Source organism: Dunckerocampus dactyliophorus, chromosome 7 (assembly GCF_027744805.1).
Source record: "Dunckerocampus dactyliophorus isolate RoL2022-P2 chromosome 7, RoL_Ddac_1.1, whole genome shotgun sequence".
Taxonomy (NCBI): Eukaryota; Metazoa; Chordata; class Actinopteri; order Syngnathiformes; family Syngnathidae; genus Dunckerocampus; species Dunckerocampus dactyliophorus.
This window is the reverse complement of record NC_072825.1, coordinates 21394254-21412979: the sequence shown is the minus strand read 5'-3', so window position 1 is coordinate 21412979 and position 18726 is coordinate 21394254. Positions and strand designations below refer to the sequence as shown.

General features: G+C 41.7%; 1 protein-coding gene across 3 annotated transcripts in view; it reads right to left on the bottom strand.

Annotated features, from left to right (window-relative positions):
* Positions 1-18726, bottom strand: part of kmt2bb (lysine (K)-specific methyltransferase 2Bb) — a 43503-nt gene that overhangs the window by 13953 nt on the left and 10824 nt on the right. For all 3 annotated transcript variants that reach the window (XM_054783227.1, XM_054783228.1, XM_054783229.1), the window contains exons 9-28: positions 18438-18689; positions 15186-15292; positions 11930-12055; positions 7573-7686; positions 7274-7420; positions 7099-7191; positions 6900-7017; positions 6672-6785; positions 6257-6441; positions 5253-5354; positions 2665-2775; positions 2452-2528; positions 2097-2320; positions 1800-1903; positions 1550-1687; positions 974-1132; positions 772-889; positions 598-676; positions 354-514; positions 82-249 (exon numbers count right to left, since the gene is read on the bottom strand). In XM_054783227.1, coding sequence (XP_054639202.1) covers positions 82-249; positions 354-514; positions 598-676; positions 772-889; positions 974-1132; positions 1550-1687; positions 1800-1903; positions 2097-2320; positions 2452-2528; positions 2665-2775; positions 5253-5354; positions 6257-6441; positions 6672-6785; positions 6900-7017; positions 7099-7191; positions 7274-7420; positions 7573-7686; positions 11930-12055; positions 15186-15292; positions 18438-18689 — 2697 coding nt within the window. The remainder of the gene's footprint in view (positions 1-81; positions 250-353; positions 515-597; positions 677-771; positions 890-973; positions 1133-1549; positions 1688-1799; positions 1904-2096; positions 2321-2451; positions 2529-2664; positions 2776-5252; positions 5355-6256; positions 6442-6671; positions 6786-6899; positions 7018-7098; positions 7192-7273; positions 7421-7572; positions 7687-11929; positions 12056-15185; positions 15293-18437; positions 18690-18726) is intronic.

Here is an 18726-nt window from a genome sequence, read left to right as displayed (position 1 = left end):
GAAAGAAAACACAACTAATAAACACCTTGAAACCTGCCTTTATCTTATTCTCATCAAAAATACACAAAATCAATACTTTACCTGGCGATGGCAAAGGTCGGGACAGTCCTCCAGCTGGTCTCCTGGTTTGGGGATAACTGGAAATCTTTGGCTTTGTCCCATAGTCTGGTTTTGTAGACAGAACTCTGACAAGCAGTTCCTCGGGCTGAGGATGTGTTTCTGATGCGTCTGTCTCTTGGTTCTCAGTTTCTGATTTAGAAAAGCAAGATATTAATTGTGGTATTCAAATATTTAATTCTACTTTGGAAGTGATTTCCTAAAAGACAACATTTGTTAAATATCAAACCACATACCTGGTAATGGACAGGGGTTGTGCTCAATGGTGTGATTATCTCCTTGGTCAGGCATGTCCTCATCAGGTTTCTCTGGTATTAAAGGTTGGACTTCTCGGACTGTGCATGTGTATTTGCATTTTTGCACTGGATTGACTGTGCTCCAGTACCAGCGCGAACACCTATGGAAAGAAAAGCAGAGCTTTAAAAAGTACTGCTTAGCATAAAATTGAACAGAAAGTGAACACAAACGGATATAACTTACTGAAATCCCACAGGAAACAACTTTCCTTTGTTGGCTGATAGTTCTGACAGGACACCAAGCTTATCAATCTGTAGTGAACCTGTGTCGAGACAATTTGGACAAGTGTAAAAAATATATATATATATTTTTTTAATTGCTAAATATGAAGTAATGAATAGCAGTGCCTTAACTGACCAATCATGACATTGATTAACTCCGGTTCCAGACCAGTTAAGAACTTCCTTCGGAGGCTGATGCCTTCAAAATCCACATACACTCGTCGCTTTACTTCAAACTCTTGACCGGTGATCACCTTCATAACATAAAATTTATGTCACAATATAGCTCAAACCATCTTAACCACATTATTTAGGAGGAAAAGGGAGAGACTTGCTACCTTTCCACTGAGCAGATGTTTGTGTTTGTGGCAGTAGACCTTCTTATCGTCCTGGAACACACAGTGCCGGGAGCGGGCACACATAAAGTGATAGTTGCTCTGACAGGAAGTCAAGCAGCAGCCTACTGTGGCGCCCGGCTGGTTGCAACGTTCACATCGCTGTAACAAAAACAGGATTGAAAAGAAAAGAATATTACTGAAGTCTAATTATTAGAAATAATAGGTGCAAAGAGACTCACTGAAGAATGTACGGAAATATAATATTCAAAAGATAATTTTTAAATAATTCATTTTTATGAATATGAATAAATAATATAAATTATAATATTGTAATATCTCTAATATAACTACAACTATTAACTACTAACATGAACAATATATTAATGTTTATTATATTATTAATATGTTAAAAGTTACTTGATTACGTAGGTTCATTTTGTCGTCTTATAAAATGAATGTTCAATTTCTTATGTTCAGAAAGGTCAAATTTCCACTCAACATACCTTCAAAAAAAGTTGTCTGGACTTAAGAAATTGAACATTCATTTTAAAAGTTTGTAGCAGATTACCAACAAACCATTAAGCGACCCCTTGTGACAGCACTGTGCACATGTAGTAGAGAGCCATCGTCCTCTTCAAACACCTCTGCTGACCAAAGACAGCAGTTGACATGCGCCCACTCATTCTGGCCCAGGTACAACAATCTACCAGCATCCTAAAAAAAAACAAACAACAAATACTTACATGACTGTCAGTAAGAAGCTTTTTATATACAATGGGTGTTTGTGTCATTGTCAGAGACACTGTGTGTCACATCCATTCCTTACATTAGGTTTTCGTTCTCCATATTTTTGGCACAAGGAGCACTGTCTCTCATCATCCTTTGACCAGCCAGTGTCTATATCTGCTTTCTGATGTCGTCCCCGTTTCCCTGAGTGCATGTAGCAAACAGTAACTTAAAAAACAACTTAAACTGCAACAGTGTGAAACAAATATGACGCTATCTGCTTAATATCATTTGCAAACATGAACAGGTAAAAACACAAAAAAACTCACACTTTGAAACAGACAAGTCCATAGACAAATCCACTTTATCAGCTCCAGTTTAACATAGACAATGTTACCTTTCGATTTGAGCCTGAAGTCCCTGCTGTGTTTTATGTGGTTCCAGCTTGCTGCCTCTGCAGACATTGGAGCAGTCATCTCTTCTTTTGTTTCCACCAAATTCTGTCTGTTATCATCCTGCAGATGTTCCAATGGGTCCCTTGATATGAGTTCTTCCCTCTCTTGCCACTGGGCATAAACATGCTCATTGGTAGGAGGATGAACAGCATGCGACAGCATCCCCCTAAGTGGGGGAAAAAAGAACGAATGAATGAAAAATATTTAAACATTATCCCCAACCAACAATGAGCCTTAGCCATGGTTTCACCAGCAACACAAAAATCTATACACTTAAACCAAAGAACTATGTCTCACATGGGCAGTTCTTTGGTACGGGGGTTCCACACTTTTGGGTCTTGACTGTTGAACCAATTGAAAACTTCTTCAAGCAGCTTCAAAGAAAAAAAAACCAAAACACTTCAGTTAATAATACAGTCATAAATTAGCATTTATTGAGGGGAACAAGATGCTGTAGAAATGTTGGCTTATCACTCTAGATACTATAAGAAGCAATAGAAAAAAATGTACCTTAAGATAGTATGAGCGTGCCAGGGCAGTGGGTCTTTCCTCTTCTGGAAGGTCTTCCTCCTGTTCGAGCTGGTTTCTTATCACCTGCACCACATCGTCATGGAACATTTTCTAGAGAAACAAAAAATATTAGCAACTTATAATTAAGGGTGTCACAAGATCTCACACGACTAAAATGTGACAAGATTTGTCATTCTGGAAAAACTGTCTTGTGGGCACTAGGCCATTTTTCTCGTCTCTGGCTTCCAAACAGGCAGGAAGAGTGTTTTCTCTTTTGTCAGTCATACAGTCTCTTTGTCTCGATGGGTGAAAGCAGGGGCAGTAGCATACACACAGAGTGCAGAAGAGTGTAAAGCAGTGGTCCCCCAACCTTCTTTGACCCACGGACCGGCTTGTGTTCCCACAAATCTCCCGCGGACCGCGGGGTTCGTACATTATAGCGATCTAATTTATCTTATTTGTTATGTATTGTGTAAAACTAAGACATGAATAATAATAAATTAAAAGCACAAAATGAATGCCGACCCACCATCCACCAGTTCAAGTTCCAGCCAAGTTTTTCAGAGAGATTTTTATATCGTTGTTTGACGTGTGTGGTAAAAGGCAGTGCGCTAGCATGAATTAACTTGAGACAAACGTGTACATTAGCGCTCAATAAGTCATCCAAACTTACCTTTATGTATTCCCACATAGTATCAGCATTTGACACCAAATATGACGTGAAAGAAAAATGGTAAAAATACAGTAGTAGTCTATCTGTGCAGCATGAGATAAAGTTAGCACACACACAATGGACATGCGTCAAGTGAGACGGATGTAACAGAGAGAATCCGGCCACTTTTCAAAATAAAACATAAAAAAAAAAAATGAAATAATGGAAATTATTTTTTCTTTCTGTACGGCCCGGTACCAAATGACCCACGGCCCGGTACTGGGCCGCGGCTCGGGGGTTGGGGACCACTGGTGTAAAGTACCGGTAGTAAAAATTTAATTAGTACTGTATATTGCAATCTACTGTCATATATTTTTTCATATTTTGTCTATTGTACTTTTTGTAAAAGTAAAGAATGGACACAGTAAGTATTTATGGATCTTGCAAAAGCCTTTGATACAATTAATCACAATATTTTAACAACAAAATTAGAAAGGTACGGAATCAGAGGATTAGTTTTGAATTGGGTTAAAAGTTACCTAGCAAACAGGAAGCAATTTGTAAAGCTAGGAGAATATACACCTGCGAGTTTAAATATCACGTGTGGAGTACTCCAGGGGTCAATATTGGGACCAAAACTGTTCAATTTGTATATCAACGACATTTGTAAAATGACAAAGGACTTAAAGTATTTATTATTTATATAAGGAACTCCACAAATAATATATATAGATATCCGCAAATAATACTTAAAGTAAGTATTATTTGCGGAAGATACCACTGCCTTTTGTTCTGGGGAAAGAACACAAGAACCTATTAAAAAGGTCAAGGATGAAATGGCCATATTAAAGTCATGGTTTAATAAACAGATTATCCTTGAACTTAAGTAAAACTAAAATTATGCTATTTGAAAATAGCAGAAAGGATATGTGCGATCAAATACAAATAAACAGAGTGAATATTGAAAGAGTGAAAGAAAATACATTTCTGGGGATCACAATAGATGAAAAATGAGTTGGAAATCTCATATTATATATATACATACAACAAAAGGTGGCGAGAAATACTTCAATATTTAATCAAGCAAAATTTGTTCTTGATCAAAAATCACTCCACTCTTTACTGTTCTTTGGTATTACCATATCTAACTTACTGTGGAGATATGGGGCAATAATTATAAAAGCAATCGGTGAGGATAATTCATAACGCCGCGTATAGAGGACACACAAACCCTTTATTTTTAAAATCACAGATATTAAAACTTGCTGATTTAGTACATTTTTAAACTGCTAAAATAATGCATAAAGTTAACAATAACATGTTACCCAAAAACATCATACAGTATTCCTCTATCAGAGAGGAGAAGTATGATCTTTTTATTTTTTTAAATCTAAACGGATTGAGCATGGAACTCAAACATGAGATGAGCGAATTAAAAAAACAATACAAGCTGTTGATGTTTGCTAAATACATATAAGGCAGAAGAGTTTTCATTATTATACTTGCTGTTCTGTCATGCTTGTTTTTATTTTGTATTATTTATTTATTATTACACTGATTATTATATGGAATAATATTACATGGAACGCAGGAAGTGAATAATATGTACTGCACAAGATGTGGAATGGATGGTGGGTAGGATTAAATAAGCTTTGCTTCTTCATACTCCTTTTGGACATGTGGAACTGTGAAATGATTCATGAGATGTATTCCATTGTAACCTGCCTGCATGTTCAAATAAAATTAAACCAAACCAAACCAAAGTTAAATCTCGTTTCCTCCACGCTAAACCCAATTTTGTGTCATCTCGTGAACTGAGTGTCTCATGACACCCCTACTTATAAGACATTTAGAACCTGAACTCTATGAATGGGCATTACCATGTTAGTAACATTTTTATGTCAACATTTTTATAAGGATATGTGTGTGGACTCACCAACGTGGTGTAAAGGCCCTTGTCAAACTTCTTGCCTACAGCTCGGAGATCACAAGCTGGTCGTCCTTCTATTCCACTGTCAGGGTCCACTGACTTTTCACACTGCAGTAGAAACAGGCACCTTATGTGTCAAACTGTATTTGACTATTTCTATTTAACTCACACAGCAAAGGCTCCCAGAGTAATACTTTTTGACCTGTTAAAAGAGGGGTTTGGTGTAGGGATGTCCTGATCCAATCTTCTGGATCGGGATCGGCTGCCGATCAGCTATATTTTGAAGATCGGATAATATCAGCTTCCGTCAAGAGAACGGGCCGATCCGGTTACCGTATAACGTTTGTAACTCTGGGCCACACTCCAAGATGCTAAGTGGCGAAATGCGCCTCAAAGCTGGTTGACACTCGACTCCCGCCACCCGCAAAAAGAAGAAAACGCAACACAAACATTCAGACAGGTCCGCAGGGTACCGTGGTGAAGTTAGTTTCACGTAGGACGTTGGGTATTCGGCTCCGGAAGCTACAGCAGTAGTTTCCCCTCACTGTGCCCGGACTGCTGTGTCATAGTGCGGGAAGCTTGCAAGGGAAGTGCCGCTGTTACAGCTGGGTGTTTATACTAGGGACCGTCAAAGAGTTTGTTGAAAAAATAAAATGAAATAAAAAAATATATACAGACATTCTAAATCACACCACAAATTGATCTATAACCATGTCAAATCATTAGTCCTACCCTAAAAGTATTTTGCACACCCATTTTTTCAAATGTTATTTTCTATTGGATGGACTTTTATTGGATTAGGGACCTGACTCGCAGAGGTTTGCTAGAAAAGCTAAACAATATTGTTGGTCATGCTTTAATGCTTTGAAGATCTATTTTCATAACCATACTCAATTCTACAAATTAATGTTTGTAACAAAAGCTTATTTGAAAAGAAAAAAAGGATCGGTCGTGGATCGGATCGGGAGACAAAAAATGTGGATCAGGACATGCCTAGTTTGGAGTCTCACCTGTGAGCAGGTAACAAGATGCTGGGTGAGAGTGGAAGACAGCAAGCAGGCTAGAACTTTCTCCACCCCAGATCGAAGCTCGATGTATAGCAGTTCTCTCCAGGCACTAGGCTGAGTCACACTGCAGGGCCGACATGAATACACCACACTCTCTGGTAGACTAGATAGGATCTCATACAGTTCATCTGAAAATGTGTTCACAGGAAGGAATAAGTTAGGAGATGTGACAAAATATATTTGCACATAATTTTGTTTTAGAAAATGGTAGATAAAAACAAAGTTGTGAAAAGGAATATAAACTCTTAATCACAATAGCTCTATCTACAGTATGCTTGCTGTTCAATTCGAAACCAGTCTTTAAAAAAAACAAAAACTGCAGGGACACTGCAGAGGTACTGACAAAGCAAAATTTTACCTGTCAGATCCTCACACTTGGCATGTACCCAGTGGTTACATGTTCCACACTGCATCATCTGACTGTCATAGTCATTGTCCTCATAGCACTTGAAGCAGATTGGGCAATAGTTACCTGATGAGGTAAAATGTAATTGATGGAAAAAAACATAGGTAATAACATGAGATATAATACACAGCTTCAAATTACAAGACAAGCAAATGTAATCAAAGGTGCAAGTCTTCTCACCCTGTTCATAGAGATTTGAACAGTCTGGACATAGTCCTTTATCGTGATTCCAGTCTATGTCCCAGCTCTTCCCTGGTGTGACCCCACAACTTTTACACCTGATGCATGTCATACAAACCTGCAGACACACCATCACATTGATATATAACAGAATCTACACAAGCATAACTTTGGGTTTTTAAAGGCAAAAGAAACCCACCCAAGCTTTCCTCTTCTTGTTTTGTTTTGGATAATTTGGTCCGAGACAGGAAGCGTGATAGCAATTCTGACATCTTTCACACTCCAACAACGGCTGAGGGAGAAAGTTTTAACATGACATGAGTGAATTTCATTTACTTCCAGAAAGAGTGACCCACAAAAAAGTGTGGTTGTACCTTTGATTGCTTGTTTTTCCTGCCACATACATGGCAAAACTTGCAGTGACGACAACACCAGTTTTCCTTATTTTCCACTGAGGGGCGCTCTGCCTCTTCAAGGCAAAACCAATGAAAAGGCTCACAGCACACTTGGCAATGCAACATCTGAAACATTGAGGGGAAACAACATAACAATACACACGCTTTTTATAAGCATTTCAGCACCAAAACTGGTTTGGATAAATACTTTCTCCATCTGTAGGTTAAGACTTTAAAAAGCAAACAACCTGAGATTATAGAAAAAAAAGTTACGATACCTCATGTTGCCCTTTACTGGCACAAAGGAGGCACACATACGGTGGCATGTTGGGTGCGGAGGTCAAGATACTTAAACCACCCATGTTCCACACATTTTCCAAAGTACAGTCCTCCTGAAAACAAATTTACAACAAAATGATTTACAGTACTTTACTGTCAATACCTCTAGTATATTCATACATACACCACTCACAAAAGGTTACGGATATTTGGCTTTTGAGTGAACTTTAGGATGAACTTAAAATGCACCATAACCTTTACAGGTGTACTTAATTTGACTTCTAAACTTTTGAATGCACATGTCCAACTGGTGTGAGTACCTTTTGCACCACCTGCTGTTTTCAAACAAGGAGCTGAATGGAAAAATTCACAACAGGTATGTAATCCATTAATTCACATATATCAAAAATTGCAATCCATGAGCCATGTCTGTGCATTAACGTAGCTAGAAGAATATTAGTAAACATAGCCAAAACAATATCAGAGAACAAAGCTGCCTCCACACATGCACTGCAACAGTCAATCTGCTGATGAGACTCTCAATGATCTCATGATGTCCAAATTTGAACAGCAGGATGAATAGGACTGTTTAAATACCAATTATAATTGAACCAGGAAACGTATTACTCAATTCATGTATCAAAGACCTGTTGTGAATATTGCCATTCAGCTCATAGTTGAACAGTAGAACAGTAATTTGAACAAAAAGTACTGGTCTCAGACCAAAACAGAAGGTCAAGTTAAGTTCACCTATAAAAGGTTATAGTGCATTTTAGGTTCATCCTGAAATTTCACCCAAACGGCAAATATCCCTAGCTTTGTGTGATAGTGTATTACACAGTTGATTCACTAAGGTTGTTACTAGGGATGCTCCGATCGGTCAGCCACCGATGAGTAACGGCTGATTTCTGTGGAAAAGTGATTGGCATATGCCGATCAATGCCTTTCACAAAAACTGATCACCTGAGGCCCGTACCATTGCAGCCTGTAGATCCTTGTGTGCAGTGTAGCCCCACCCCCTTCCTTCACACTGTACAGGAGTGTGGCGCAAACCCAAACAAACATGCTGTGTGGAACTTACAGTATATGCCATTTGTGAGAGTGATGTAAAGTTTGCATCCTGCAACACATGCCACAAAAAATGTCTCACAGGGGTAGCACCTTAAGTAGCTTTAATTTAACTATATGATGGCAATGTCTGAAGACATTGCATGTAATGATTAAGCAGAATGTGGAATCAACACAAAAAAAGTACAGCAAGTGATTGCAACGCATTATTGAATAGCATGGTAGTGCTAAGTGTCTACATATGTTAATACTTATGAAAATGTGAAAAAATGCTACTATTCTAATTTTAACATGCTAGCGCTAACATGCTAACACCTAACATGAGAGCACTAAGTGTTTATATAAGTTTCTACTCATTAAATGGCTTAAAATGCTACTATGCTGTTAGCATTCTAGCAATGCTAACATGTTAATGTTAGCATGCAACACCTAGCATAGTAGCGCTAAGTGTCTGCATATTTTAATACTCATAAAATGGCAGAAAATGCTACTACGCTGTTAGCATTCTAGCAATGCTAATTGCTAGCATGCTAACAATTAGCATTCTAGCAATGCTAATTGCTAGCATGCTAACACATAGCATTACAGCGCAATATACCAAGAACGCGAAATGTCGTGATTGAGTTGCACGTTTTGACTTTGGAATGGTTTAAATTGGTTGAGAAATATGGCAGCAGTAACAATTGTGACGTTTTTAGAGAGAAGTGGGAATTTTACAGGAAGCAAACTTTTTGGCCATCTGAAAAACAGGTAAGCTGAATGTCCTGAATGTATTGAACAGTTTGATGCTGGAATCGCTTGAATCGGTTGAGAAATGTAGTCGTAGAAACAATTGATGCGTTTTTAGAGAAAAAAAAGTGAATTTAGCGTAAAACAAAAATTCTTGTCATGTGAAAAACAGGTAGCCTGCATGTTGAACAGTTTGAAGTTGGAATGGCTTGAATCAGTTGAGAAATGTGGGAGTAGACACCAATTGATATGTTTTTACAGAAAGAGATTTACAGAAGCGCAAAACAAAAAATGTTGTCATCTGAAAAATAGGTAGACTGAATGTCCTGAACGTGTTGAACAATTTATTGGAACAGAATATTAAAATGGCTTAAATGAATTGAGAAATCTGGACGCTGAAGGAAATCTGAGAAGAAGAGGAAGTAGTGTTACAAATAAATTGTGAATTTTTAAAATGTGAGGTTTGAAAAATGGCCCTTTTTTTTCCAATGGGAAAAATGTTGTGGGATTTTTGGAAAATCTGGCAATATTTTTGAAACATCTGAATAGATAGCGGGCCGCACGGTGGTCTTGTGGTTATAGCACGTTGGCCAACACAGTAACAGCCTGAAGATCGGGAAGACCAGGGTTCGATTCTCCTTTGGCCATTTCTGTGTGGAGTTTGCATGTTCTCCCCGTGTGCGCGTGGGTTTTCTCCGGGTACTCCGGCTTCCTCCCACATTCCAAAAACATGCAGGTGAGGTTAATTGGTGACTCTAAATTGTCCATAGGTATGAATGTGAGTGTGAATGATTGTTTGTCTATATGTGCCCTGCGATTGGCTGGCGACCAGTCCAGGGTGTACCCCGCCTGTCGCCCGAAGTCAGCTGGGATAGGCTCCAGCATACCCACGCGACCCTAATGAGGAGAAGCGGTATAGAAAATGGATGGATGGATGAATAGATAGCAAACTATCCCCGAATGAGTTGAACGATTTGATGCTCGTTTGGTTTGAATCGCTTGAAAAATGAAGGACTTACAGGACAAAAAAATGCAGAATAAGAAAGATCACAGCATCTGGTTAGAATTTTATAGGACACAAACAAATGAGGCGTTTGTAAAACAAACACACGACGGAGTATGGTAAGTTTTCGAGGCTCACTGCGCCACATCTAACGCAGCCAAACTCAGGGCAACACTCGCTCGTATGTGTGACATGTATGTATGACAATCAAAAGGCGAAGCAAACAAACCAAAAAAGAATTGACTTCATCAGTCCAGATGACTATCCTTTCACAGCGCTGAAAGACACAGAGTCCCGCCAACTGCTCTCTGTATACCATCTTCTAAATATGTTTTTTATTATAGCCCTCTAGACATGAAACAACACCCGTATAGTCACCTTTACACTCGTATTAACCAATACAGTCGATATAATCTGAGAAAATAAGCCATTTAAAACAAATAAAACTCGTGCTCGTGTGTTCCGTGTGGCGGACAGAAAGTGGCATCGGGGGTTCAGAGTTGAGTTTTAGCTTGCAGTGGGTTATGGCTGCAACCGTAGCCTGTGTTAATATTATGATTATTATTATGATATTATTATTGTGCCAGTAGTGAGGTAATTTAACCCTGCCATAAAAGCCCGACACCTAGTGACCCATGTACAGTAGAATACTGCATTCACAATTTGAATACGTCCTTTACTAGCTTATATTTGTATTTTAGTTCATTTAGCTTGCTTGAAAATGCTTAATTTAGGCATAAATACATCAAATTTGCTTAAATATCCATATTTGTTTTACTAATAATAGGCCGTATGGAACCACAAAAAAAGCATGATTTATTAATTAATATATGTTTGAAAAACTGTGATAAAGTGAAGCTGCAAAATTCAAACCGTAATGTATGTTCTCTTGAAAAAGTACGTAAAATAGGTTTTCGTCTAAATTAAGGTTTTATAGATCATATAGCCAACAGCAAGGGTGCAGCCAGGAATTCTGGGGCCCATGAAAAAAAAAAATCAAGTTGGGCACACCCTTGTTTTTTTGTGATAATTATCTATTTTTTGCTTGACATTGTCTTAACTCCCCCCCCCGCTCCCTGGCCAATAGCACTCATCATAAATCAATTGAAAAATGTACAGTTAACCCATATGGTCTGTATTGGTATCAGTTCAAGGATGATCGGTATTGGAATCAGCAGCATAAAACCCTGATCGGAGCACCCCTAGTTGGTCATGTTACTACATAAGTATTTGGTTTTCAGTGTTAATATATATCACCTAAGTGATGCACCGCGCATCAAACATAAGTTGGGTGTTCTTAAACCCTTATTTGTGCTCAAATAATAATTGCATGATTTGTTAAAAAAAAGAAGTAATTCCATCACTTCTAAAGTTAAGTCCACCAATACATCCAAATTGCACAGTGACAAACTTTGGCATTGTAGCAAATATGGCATACTTGCCATTATGTTTCCAACCAGTTAATGTTATCAAATTTGTATTTGTTATTCTTACATATTTGTTATCAAACTTATTATCATACTTATTTGTTATCAAATCAAACCCACAAACCCTACCTTGAAGTCAACCCGTATTTTATGGGTGGGTTTCGAAGGCTCAACATCTCTCTGCTCAAATCCATTAGCCAGGGCAGCTAGGACACTTGGAGGAGTTTCCTCAAAGGGTGCCTGTGATGACATACCCTGGAAGACAAGCATAACTTGTGAGCTGAACCGTTAAGTCTGCAAGTATGCCTTTCAGGAACATTAGATTATGCTTTGCCTATCGACCGTCCGAATCCGCATATTCCAAAAATGCAAAGAATGAACAGAAAGAACATCTGCATACTAAATGTGAGAATACTGTTGACATTGAGCAAGTCTGAAAGACAATATTCCATAATTGGGTTGATATTTTATATGCGTGTGCTGACTTGAAAGTAGTCACACATAAAGTATGTTCAATTATTCATCAATGGAAAACTTCACAAAATGAGTCTGTGTAGGCTCTCAGTCGTACAGGAGTTGTCCATCGAGGAAAAGGCTTCTTGAGGCGTCATCTGTACTTCTGTGAAGAAAGTGTCGGACGTTTCGCTCCTCATCCGAAGAGCTTCGTCAGCGAACTAATAAGTGCTGGTAGCTTAGGCCTTAAATACCGTAAGAGTGGGCGGAATTGGTGTGCCAACACCCTCCTCCTATTGGTTCGTTACACTAAGCCTGGGCGGAGTAGTGGTATAATCCTATCCTGTTATTAACACCTCCGATAAAAGGGGAAGTGTCGCTCCCTGAATAGGGTATGAACGACTCTGATCCTGGCTCGTTAGCATCTATTGTTCTGGCTCGGCCCTGGCTTCACCTCATTTGCAAGACTAAGAGCTGTGGGTTTTGGTCTCAGTAACCTGCTGAACACAGGGTCCAAATTAAACCTCAAACCACCATTCCGATTCAATGATGGGTTCTGTTGTTTGACAAAAATGGCTTCCTTTACTCCTCTTTCAAACCATCTGTTTTCTTTGGCCAAAATCTTTACCTCGCTGTCCTGAAAAGAGTGATTGGTAGCTTTCAGGTGTAGATGTACTGCTGATTGAGGACCACTAGAATTGTCCCTGCGATGTTGATAAAGCCTTTTTTGGAGCATTTGCTTAGTTTCCCCAATGTAGTGCTCTTTGCATTCCTCATCTTTACAGTGGATGGAATAGACCACATTGCTTTGTTTCTGGTTTGGAGTCTTGTCTTTAGGATGCACTAATTTTTGTCTCAAGGTATTTACTGGTTTGAAATAGGTAGGAATTTTGTGTTGCCATAAGATCCTCTGGAGTTTTTCGGAGACCCCCGCTACATAAGGGACTACCACTCCTCTCCTTTTTACTTCTGTGGGCTTTTGGGTTTCTTTCCCTACTCTCTTCTTTTGACATTTGTTAAAAGCCCACCGTGGAATTCTACAGACAAATTCATGGTTGTGCTATGGGCTCACCAGTCTCACCCATAGTGGCGAATCTGTACATGGAAGAGATGGAGAAACAGGCTCTCACATCCTTCTCAGGGACAAAACCAAGGCACTGGTTTAGATACGTGGATGACACCTTTGTCATAATCAAAAAACAAGAAATTCAGTCTTTCACAGATCACATCAATGCGGTGGACACCAATATTAAATTTACTTGCGAGGACACTAAAGAGAACCAACTAGCCTTCTTAGACTGCAAGGTAATTATAGGAAAGGACAGACAGCTACTTACAGAGGTCTTTAGAAAGGCCACACACACTGACCAATACCTGCTTTTTGAATCAAACCATCCACTACAACATAAACTAGGGGTTATTAGGACCCTCCAACATAGAGCGGAACAAATACCAACTAGTGCTGAGGGAAAGAAAAAGGAGACACAACATGTCCAGAGAGCGCTCTCAACCTGTGGGTACCCACGGTGGGCTTTTAACAAATGTCAAAAGAAGAGAGTAGGGAAAGAAACCCAAAAGCCCACAGAAGTAAAAAGGAGAGGAGTGGTAGTCCCTTATGTAGCGGGGGTCTCCGAAAAACTCCAGAGGATCTTATGGCAACACAAAATTCCTACCTATTTCAAACCAGTAAATACCTTGAGACAAAAATTAGTGCATCCTAAAGACAAGACTCCAAACCAGAAACAAAGAAATGTGGTCTATTCCATCCACTGTAAAGATGAGGAATGCAAAGAGCACTACATTGGGGAAACTAAGCAAATGCTCCAAAAAAGGCTTTATCAACATCGCAGGGACAATTCTAGTGGTCCTCAATCAGCAGTACATCTACACCTGAAAGCTACCAATCACTCTTTTCAGGACAGCGAGGTAAAGATTTTGGCCAAAGAAAACAGATGGTTTGAAAGAGGAGTAAAGGAAGCCATTTTTGTCAAACAACAGAACCCATCATTGAATCGGAATGGTGGTTTGAGGTTTAATTTGGACCCTGTGTTCAGCAGGTTACTGAGACCAAAACCCACAGCTCTTAGTCTTGCAAATGAGGTGAAGCCAGGGCCGAGCCAGAACAATAGATGCTAACGAGCCAGGATCAGAGTCGTTCATACCCTATTCAGGGAGCGACACTTCCCCTTTTATCGGAGGTGTTAATAACAGGATAGGATTATACCACTACTCCGCCCAGGCTTAGTGTAACGAACCAATAGGAGGAGGGTGTTGGCACACCAATTCCGCCCACTCTTACGGTATTTAAGGCCTAAGCTACCAGCACTTATTAGTTCGCTGACGAAGCTCTTCGGATGAGGAGCGAAACGTCCGACACTTTCTTCACAGAAGTACAGATGACGCCTCAAGAAGCCTTTTCCTCGATTCACAAAATGAGAAAAGTGAAGAGGTACAGTACATAAAGACAGTTGTTTTGTTTTTGTCAAATTCTGCATCATACCCCCAATAACTATAATAAAGTCGAACGCCCCAAAAGTTGTACCATTGGAAGTTCAAAATGAATTTTTCTCAACAGTCAAACTTGGCCCTCAAATCATGATCATGTGTGATTTCAGTCTTCAGTGTTTTTATTTTGCATTTCTGACAAACATACACTTATTAATTTTAGCAACACAGACCACAAGGTAACAAAGAACTTCTAATTCCCTTTCCATAACATACCTGTAGATTATCTTCAAAGAATGAGTCTTTTTTTTTTGTGATTCATTTTTCTTTGTATGCAGTGATTAACTTATTTTTACACTTATGTCAACATTAGGAATGTTTAAAAAGTGGGTGGCAACATGATGATGGAGCCAAAGAGGAAAGAGTTACAAATACTGTATAGCCGAATCATCATATTCATTTTGAAAGTAATCTCAGATTTACGAACCTTATCGGGTTTACGTCGAACAGATGGCACACGGTGTGAACTGGATTTTCGATGCCGCGTCTCATCATCTGATATATCTCCAAGGAATCCATCCAGTGAAACAAAGTCTTTACACAACAGCAATAAAATATCAGGGTGAGCCAGGTAAAAGCGCATCAACACACTCAGTGGTTAAAGTCTTGAAACTTCATAGTGAGATTAAAGATCTACATCACAAATAAAATGGCATTAACTGAATGAGATAAGAACTCCTGGACGAGGGGCACGATGGCGAGCGTCTGGTGGCTGGACCTACGCCCATGGGGCCCGGCTGAGCATGGGCTGACATGGGTCCCCCCTCCAATGAGCTCACCACTTATGGGAGGGGGAAAGGGGTCGGGTGCAGAGTGAGCTGAGTGACAGCCGAAGGCGGGGACCTTGGCGGTCCAATCCTCAGCTACAGAAAATAGCTCTTGGGACATGGAATGTCACCTCTCTGGTAGGGAAAGAGCCTGAGATGGTGCATGAGGTTGAGAAGCTCCGGCTAGATATAGTCGGACTCACGTCAACGCACAGTAAGGGCTCTGGAACCAGTCCTCTTGAGAGGGGATGGACTTTGTTGCACTCTGGCGTTGCCAGCAGTGAGAGGCGACGGGCAGGGGTGGCAATTCTTGTTGCGCCCCGGCTTGTGGCCTGTATGTTGGGAGTTTAACCTGGTGAACGAGAGGGTAGTTTCCCTACGCCTTTGAGTAGGGGGACGGGTCCTGACTGTTTGTGCTTATGCGCCAAACAGCAGTTCAAAATACCCACCCTTTTTGGAGTCTCTAGAGGAAGTACTGGAGAGTGCTCCCTCGGGCGATTCCCTTGTTCTGCTGGGGGACTTCAACGCTCACGTTGGCAGCGACAGTGAGACCTGGAGAGGTGTGATTGGGAGGAACGGCCGCCCTGATCTGAACCCGAGCGGTGCTTTGTTATTGGACTTCTGTGGTCGGCACAGATTGTCGATAACAAACACTATGTTCAAGCATAAGGGTGTCCACATGTGCACTTGGCACCAGGACACCCTAGGCCGCACTTCCATGATTGACTTTGTGGTCGTATCATCGAAGTTGTGGCCATATGTTTTGGACACTCGGGTGAAGAGAGGGGCGGAGCTGTCAACTGATCACCACCTTCTGGTAAGTTGGCTCCGATGGTGGGGGAGGATGCCAGTACTGGCAGAGTCCCCTGTCAGAAGGAGTTTCAACTCCCACCTCCGGGAGAGCTTCAACCATGTTCCGAGGGAGGTGGTGGACACCGAGTCTGAATGGGCCATGTTCCATGCCTCTATTGTTGAGGCAGCTGATCGGAGCTGTGGCCGTAAGGTGGTCGGTGTCTGTCGTGGCGGTAATCCCAGAACCCGTTGATGGACACCAGTGGTGAGGAATGCCGTCAAGATGAAGAAGGAGTCCTATCGGGCCTTTTTGGCTCATGGGACTCCGGAAGCAGCTGACGGTAATCGGCAGGCCAAGCGGTCTGCCGTCTGGCAGTCGCTGAGGCAAAAACTCGGACATGGGAAGAGTTCGGAGAAGCCATGGAGAACGACTTCTGGACGGCTTCGAAGAGATTCTGAACCACCATTCGGCATCTCAGGAGGGGGAAGCAGTGCACAGTCAACACCGTGTATGGTGGGGATGGTGTGCTGCTGACCTCGACTCAGGATGTTGTGGATCGGTGGAAAGACTACTTCAAAGACCTCCTCAATCCCACCAACACGTCTTCCTATGAGGAAACAGAGCCTGGGGACTCCACAGTGGACTCTCCTATCTCTGGGGCTGAGGTTGCTGAGGTTGTCAAAAAGCTCCTTGGTGGCAGGGCCCCGGGGGTGGATGAGATCTTCCCGGAGTTCCATAAGGCTATGGATGCTGTAGGCATGTCTTGGTTGACACGACTCTGCAGCATCACGTGGACATCGGGGGCAGTACCTCTGGATTGGCAGACCGGGGTGGTGGTCCCCCTTTTTACAAAGGTGGACCAGAGGGTGTGTTCCAACTATCGTAGAATCACACTCCTCGGCCACCCTGGCTTTTGACCATGTTCCTCGAGGAATTCTGTGGGGAGTACTCCGGGAGTATGGAGGATCGGACCAGCTAATTCAGGCTGTTCGTTCCCTGTATGACCGGTGTCAGAGTTTGGTTTGCATTGCCGGCAATAAGTCGGACCCGTTTCCAGTGAGGGTTGGACTCCGCCAGGGCTGCTCTTTGTCACCAATTCTGTTCATTATTTTTAGGGACAGAATTTTTAGGCGCAACCAGGGCGTTGAGGGGTTCCGGTTTGGTGGCTGCAGTATTGTGTTTCTGCTTTTTGCAGATGATGTGGTCCTGCTGGCTTCATCGAGCCGTGAACTTCAACTTTCACTAGATAGGTTCGCAGCCGAGTGTGAAGCGGCCGGGATGAGAATCAGCACCTACAAGTCCGAGTCCATGGTTCTCGCCCGGAAAAGGGTGGAATGCCATCTCCGGGTCGGGGATGAGATCCTGCCTCAAGTGGAGGAGTTCAGGTGCCTTGGGGTCTTGTTCACGAGTCAAGGAAGGATGGAATGCGAAATCAACAAGTGAATTGGTGCGGCGTCTGCAGTGATGCGGACTCTACATCGGTCTGTTGTGGTGAAGAGAGAGCTAAGCCGAAAGGCAAAGCTCTCAATTTACCGGTTGATCTACGTTCCTACCCTCACCTATGGTAATGAGCTTTGGGTAGTGACCGAAAGGACAAGATCGCGGGTACAAGCGGCCGAAATGAGTTTTCTCCGTAGGGTGGCTGGGCTCTCCCTTAGAGATAAGGTGAGAAGCACTTCACAGTCATCCTGGAGAGACTCGGAGTAGAACCGCTACTCCTCCGCATTGAGAGGAGCCAGATGAGGTGGCTTGGACATGTGGTCAGGATGCCTCCCGGATGCCTCCCTGGGGAGGTGTTATGGGCAAGTCCGACCAGTAGAAGGCCTCGAGGAAGACCCAGGACACGTTGGAGAGACTATGTTTCCCAACTGGCCTGGGAACGCCTCGGGAACCGCCGGGAGGAGCTGGACGAAGTGGCCGGGGAGAGAAAAATCTGGGCCTCCCTGCTTAGGCTGCTGCCCCCGCGACCCGACCTCGGATAAGCGGTAGAAGATGGATGGATGGATGGATGGAGATAAGAACTACAAGATGTCATGTAATTACATAACGTTAAAAGTGCAATGATTTTTTCCCAGCAGGACTGAGTAAGAATGAAGCAAAAATGTTTTTGCTAGTTTACCTGGACTCAAACGAGTTCCATTGCCCCTTCTCCTAGCTGGTGATGCTGAGCTAAGTGTCTTTTCATCCAGATCTGAATCATAGTCCATCAGGTCAAAGTAGACGCGTGGTTTCACGACCCGTTTTGGCTGCTTCCTCACAGATGGACTATGACTGTCACCTTGGAGACCAGAAGGCGAGTCGACTGCACCCTCCATCCCTTCATCATTGCTTGAATGCCCGCCACTGAAAGAGGGTCGCCGTCGTTTTGAACCTTAAAAAGAAAGACAATATATGTGATTTAATTACTT